Source organism: Alosa alosa, chromosome 6 (genome assembly GCF_017589495.1).
Source record: "Alosa alosa isolate M-15738 ecotype Scorff River chromosome 6, AALO_Geno_1.1, whole genome shotgun sequence".
Taxonomy (NCBI): domain Eukaryota; kingdom Metazoa; phylum Chordata; class Actinopteri; order Clupeiformes; family Clupeidae; genus Alosa; species Alosa alosa.
In genome coordinates, this window is record NC_063194.1 from 965,598 (window position 1) to 971,854 (window position 6,257).

At 39.7% G+C, this 6,257-nt stretch overlaps 2 protein-coding genes across 2 annotated transcripts; both read right to left on the minus strand.

Moving 5' to 3' along the window:
- Positions 1-961: 961 nt before the first annotated feature.
- LOC125295840 (ubiquitin-like) lies at positions 962-1,877 on the minus strand. Its single transcript, XM_048245367.1, has one exon. The coding sequence runs from the start codon at positions 1,673-1,675 to the stop codon at positions 1,397-1,399; it is 279 nt and encodes a 92-aa protein (XP_048101324.1). The 5' UTR covers positions 1,676-1,877; the 3' UTR covers positions 962-1,396.
- Positions 1,878-4,032: 2,155 nt separating this feature from the next.
- On the minus strand, positions 4,033-5,160 carry LOC125295839 (polyubiquitin-like). The gene is made up of 2 exons (XM_048245366.1): positions 5,069-5,160; positions 4,033-4,744 (listed from the first exon to the last, which is right to left on the minus strand). Exons 1-2 carry the CDS (start codon positions 5,074-5,076, stop codon positions 4,291-4,293), a joined length of 462 nt encoding a protein of 153 aa, XP_048101323.1. The 5' UTR covers positions 5,077-5,160; the 3' UTR covers positions 4,033-4,290.
- Between the last annotated feature and the right edge of the window lie 1,097 nt (positions 5,161-6,257).

Here is a 6,257-nt window from a genome sequence, read left to right on the forward strand (position 1 = left end):
CACATTTCTGGATGGGTACTAATTGAAATCAATCCAACATTTATGTAATATCTACAGTATATCTAATCTTTTCCCTGTCCACTTTTTTGAAACCTGGTCCCAGGGTGGAAAAATCTGAAACCCAGTTCGTTTGGACGGCGAAACCGCATACTTGACCACACCGTGCATCGCCACACCTCAGCTGCCCTGGACTTATAGTATTGAACAGTGTTTTCCCTGTGTTTTCTTGATGCATTTCTAGCTACTCTCAGTGACGCGAGAGAACTAGTCAGAAGTTATTAGGGAAGTGCGGTGTAAGTTTAAATTAATGTGTGCGTAGTGCCGGTGTCATTCGTTTATTTTACATGTCTTACAACATAAATAAATGCATTCATAGTCTAGTGAAGTCAGATATGAGCATACAAATACGCTTATCTCATGTTAAGCCTATGGTAGATGCGCACTAAATGCGAATGTGCGTTTTGATGCAGGCAAAAGTATCGACTGTTACTAACAAAGGTATTATAGCAATATTATAAATGTGGCGACAGAATAGCCTAGAACTTGGGTAGACCTAGCGTTTAGTAGCCTATGCACTTGCGGTGATAGCCAAAACTAATGTGAATCGTGTACTATCCTACAACCAAAGAAAGTAAGGAGATTATTTGTACCTGCGTTAGCCAAATAAAGGACGGGACTGCACCCTTCACAAACCGTAAAAATGAAGTTTATTAGTTTTACAGTTGACTACAGTTGGCAGTTCACTATCAGTCCACACAAACAATTCTGGTTTCCTTGCACTAGCCATTTTCGTCGTAGCCTATTCTGTCTGTTTGTATAGCCTACAGCGCGCAAGCTTTGGTCAAAGAGAAACAGTGCCACCTATAGGCTTAAGATATGAAGTAACGTGTTGAGTCGTGTTGAGACAAGTATCTGTTGAGATGGATTTGTTTGGATGCAAATATTCTTGATATGGTTCCGGGGAAGACGGAGGAAAAAAAGATCGGTTGGTACGTGTGGACTAGCCTACTAACTAAATCTTCCATCAACCTGATGTAAAAAAGTCACGGTTAATGCTGCTTTATTAAGATTGTGAGTATATTACCCCTTAGCTGTGCAATCACTTATTCAGTTCAATTTCAATGGTATATTTAAAATAAGACATAAAACATGCATACATCTTTACAAATTTAAAGGATGTTCAAGAATTAATGTAGGCCTAGGCTATAGGCTAATGCACTATAATACACTATAACACAACAATGCACAAAAACACAACAAAGTGTCCAGAATCATGATTAACTTACATCACTCATCATAATAAGTTAATGAATAATTAATAATACATACAATACATTAATAATACAAATATTTATCGGAATTAATTGTGTTAAATGTGATATTGTCCATTTTCAAATCAACCTCCTCTGAGACGGAGTGTGAGATAGATGGTGCTCTTTGATTCAATGCCATAGTCCTCCAGCTTTCGTCGATCTTCCAGTTGCTTGCCATTGTAAATCAGTACCTGCTGGTCCTCTGGAACCTTCTCGTTGTTGTAGACCTTGTGTTTGAAGTCAATTACTTTTTCACCTGGGGCCACGTCATAGGGTTTAATCTGACCCTTCTCGTTCTTTAGGAACACCTGAATAGGCGCGGGATCCTGTATCAGAGCCATGATGTAGGAACCAGACTGCATGCCGATGGTACTGAGTGTACTGGAATCATTGCTGAAGTTGGTCCCGTTTGCGTTGAGCTTCAGACGCGCAGGTGCATCGCCGCTCAGCAACTGGATCCGTCTTTTCAACTCTTCAACGGTAATACTTGGGCTCACCTATAGGGTGTACGTCTTGCCGTTCAGGAATTTGACTTGGAGCTGCATTCTGAGAAAGAAGATACAAAAAAATCCCCAATCCCCAACTGGTTCAAGTAGCCTAATGTAGGCTGTTGTTTTTAAGTGTGTAACCAAAACAATTGACTATACGAGGCCTAGATCTAAACCAGCAAGAACATAAGTCATATTTTTAAAAAGGGACGTTTAATTCTTACCTTGCAATGTTTGGCCTCCTTCTAGGTCTTATTTGCCAGATGATAATTCTGCTATGGGTTACAGCGGTCTGGCCCTAGTTTTATAGAGCTGACGATGACCCACCCAATTGTTGATATCCTACCAAGATTATGTTTCCCTTCAGTCACATATTTTAGCTTTCAGTTTCCATTCTCGAGTAGCCCAAGGTTGGTGCTTTTGAATTCAGTGTAGCCTATTATCAGTAGTATCAGTATCAGTTTACAGTAGTATCAGTAGGCTGTTTACTGCGCAGTGCAATAACAGTAATGATCTTCAGCAATGGAGTGTAACTAGCATCATCACCTGGTATGGGAACTGTAGGCTACAGCTCACTGTAGCGCTCTAGAGTTGTGCTTTCAGAGCACCTCTCCCTGCATATTCTATACTAAAAGAGAACAAAAAAGGGCCGAAAATGATTGAAAGGACATTTTTACCTTGACCATGGACTCATTAAATCACTGAGGTCAGGCAGATGTCTCTGTGAGGAGTTTCCTTCCTCTAGCCATCCGCATCCTGAACACACATAAAACTCTTTTAATATTACATGGACATGTCATATACTGCGCTTAAGCATGCTGCACTTTTTTATCCCTTTCTCTCTCAACCTATTTATTACAGTAAACACTTTCTAAATCTTCCTCAATAGTAGGTGAGCCCAGGACACCTCTGCACAGGAAAGTCAGGAGCTAAATGCCATTTCATGTTTTACACTCATGATGGTGACAAATAAAAATTCCTTGAAAGTATTGCTTGTTTTTGGCACACAAGATTCCTTCTGATGTCTGAGTTGTATGCACTTGATGTTTGGAACATTCTACAGATCTGCTTTAGGTGGACATTTTCAGGTTGCCATCACACACCTTCAGACACACACCTTATTGTTCTTGAAGCCACATATCAGCGACAGACTCTCCCACTTTCCTAAGGGTTATTTCAAATACATGGTTTAATGAAAAACCTGGGTAAGTTAACTCAGAGTAAGTGGTAAACCTCTTAATAGAAGAGTTGTATGCGGCTTCATTCTCCTAACAAAACAATGCCATAGGGCTCTTGTTGTATGAGGTTTACCACTTACTCTGAGTTAACTTACCCAGGTTTGTCACTAAACCACATACTAGGAATACCCCCCTGTACTCTCCCCGATGTTTATTGATAATCTTGTCTATTCATATGGGCTGATGGAAACATAGAATAGCCGTGGGCGTCTAATCCAACTAACAATCATGGGGGGCGTAGTTAGGGCAGGAGTTGGTTGGGAGGTTAGTGACGACTTGCTGAGGTAGGAAAACATTTGATGATGCTCTCAAGAATGCAGCTGGCAAAGAATGTAATACATTATTGTAAGTGACTCGTAACTCGTGAACATGTCTGGGCAGATCAATGTGCTAATGATGATGACGAGACTAATACCGGCCTGGTCTCTCCAGGGCTTGATAGTGGTGTTGTGTTTTTGCACTGATTGTACCTGCCGAGTTAGTTAGTGTCATGTAGGTTATAGCCTAAATAATATGAGCCTATTTCAGATTACTCGGGTAGACCTACTTCTTTTGAGTTCAATTTGATTGATTTTAAATATTGTGCCAAAATGCCATGGCCTAAACTCTAGAACAAAAAGTACAAGGAAATGATGGCAGAGAAAAACTGCTCTTTACAGTAAATGGGAAGAAACCTTGAGCAGGACCAAATTCAGATGGGGTGGGCATCTTGATGTGGGCACCTTGAACTCATAGGGGTGGGTCGGTCCAGCTGAAGTAGCCTGCACAAAGGTCAGTGTGACTAAATAAAAGCCCCCAAAATGCGTCTGTGTATCAAATATAAACATGCCTTGCTTGCCAAATAAAACTTTTTCAAAGTTATTGTTGATGCAAGCACATTTTTGGGATGGATATGGAGTGTTAATTAAAATGAATTCTTAAAGTCTTCCATTAACCTGGTGTAAAACTGACATGGGTATTTCTCCTCATGTGTGCAATAACTTCTTTGTTCAGTTTAATTTCATAAGACACAACGTTTTATGTTTATTCAAGGCTATTTCACTGGTGCAATGCAATTACACGAGTGTCTACAATAACACAATAGCCAAAAAGCAAGCAAACAACAGAAAAAAAGGAGCAGAAGTGTCCAGAAGTAGGATTAACTTCTTTCATTTACTTCTTACATTATAGGCTGAATAGTTCATAATAAATAGAAACATTTGGCATCGGAATGAATCGTGTTTAATTAAATAGATCCTGTCCATTTTCAAATCAACCTCCTCTGAGTCGGAGTGTGAGATGGATGGTGCTCCCTGACTGAATGCCATAGTCCTCCAGTTTTCGTCCATCTTCCAGCTGCTTGCCATTGTAAATCAGTCTCTGCTGGTCCACTGGGACCCTCTCCTTGTTGTAGACCTTGCGTTTGAGATCAGTCACTACTTCACCTGGGGCCACGTCATAGGTTTTAGACTGACCCTTCTCGTTCCTTACGAACACCTGAACATCCTGCACCAGAGCCACGATGGAGGAACCAGACTGCAAGCCGATGGCACCGAGTGTACTGGAATCATTGCTGAAGTTGGTCCCGTTTGCGTTGAGCTTCAGACGCGCAGGTGCATCGCCGCTCTTGAACTGGATGAGTCTCTTCAACTCTCCGACGGTGTTACTTGGGCTCACCTCCAGGGAGTAGGTCTCGCCGTTCAGGAATTTGATTTGAAGCAGCATTCTGAGAAACAAGGGGTACAATACCGTTTGTGTCAGATGACAAGTGCTTTCCTCAGCTCTTCGGCAATGTATGAAGATAAAACTGATTCAAGTAGCATAGCTATGTGTCAAAGCGACATTATCCACAAGCTCAATTTTATGTTCATTCTTTTTCTTTTCTTTTTTTACGTAGGCTATAGCCTATAATGTATTTTTGTCTCGACCTTAAAGCACTTTGGGTTAACTCCTTTTTTTTAAAATGTAAAAATGCGGCTATATTCAATAGCCTATTCTGAACCATTGCAAGAACATAAGCATCTTTTAAAAAGTGATGTTTAATTCTTACCTTGCCATATATTAGACTACCTTCGTTTGTCCTGCTTGTTTGCTTGATGATAATTCTTCAAAAGCCACAGCGTTCTGGCTGTTGTTTTATAGCCTAGGCTACTGATGATGACACACCCATTTGTTGATCAACATTATATTTCCCTTCACAGTCTAGGCCTACTTTCGGTTTCCATTCTCGAGTAACCCATGTAGCCATTCGCAGTAGGCTACTATTATGAGCGTTTAGTGCAATTCTCATGCAATAAAGTTGCGCTCTAAAAGGCAAAGAGCTCAAAAAGACCTATGCTATAAGGTAGCATTTAGGAAAAGTTTTGCTACTGTTAAGGGTGCTGAGTCACTTCCAGAAGGTTTGGATAGAGGAAATCAAAACCTGTGTATGGGGAATTCCGACTGGTCAGCAGATTTTGCAGAATGGAAAGTTATGCTACCCCACAACAATATTTCATCATTCATGTAGGCTTGTATTGCTTTAGGCAGATGGCATCTCCTGGGGGAATTTCGACCGATCAGGTAAGGCAGATGGCATCGCTTGGCTCTTTGCATAATGTTTTTAAAACAAAACAAACAATTGTAAAATTGTTCTTGAATTTCCCATGGGGATCAATAAAGTATCCATCTATCTATCTATCTATCTATCTATCTATCCATCGATCTATCTATCTATCTATCTATCTATCTAAAGCATTAAGGGATGATGACAGTTCCACAAAATGCTTGAGCTTATTTTATTTAAAGTGGTCATCTGTTCTACCTTCAAATTCCACTGACAAATAAAAACACTTTAAATCGAATAAAAAAATATATAAATAGGCCAATAATAATAATAATAATAAAAACATTGTAAAAATGTATCTCCCTGAATAGACAAAGTTTATTTTCCAGTTTCAACTTTGGATTTTTTGAAAGAGAATGCAACATACTTAGATGACTTGAAATATAAAATATTGTATCCTGTAAGAATGTAAGTTATAAAGTCAGCCACAGCTAAAATATGATCTTTCTGAGAACTCAAAGATGTAAACCACCAATATATTGACACTAACCATCTAAAATCATGATTACCAACGACAGACAGAACATTTCTACTGGGATATCTATATCCAAGACTCATAATCAATCTGGCATCAGCTATGCACTGCCAAGAGCTTCATGCTTTACACCAAAACATTCTGTGTCTCAGCTACAGT

Excerpts from the sequence above, each read along its gene's own strand:
- LOC125295840 (XM_048245367.1), bottom strand. The coding sequence starts at position 1,675 with ATGCAGTCTGGTTCCTACATCATGGCTCTGATACAGGATCCCGCGCCT.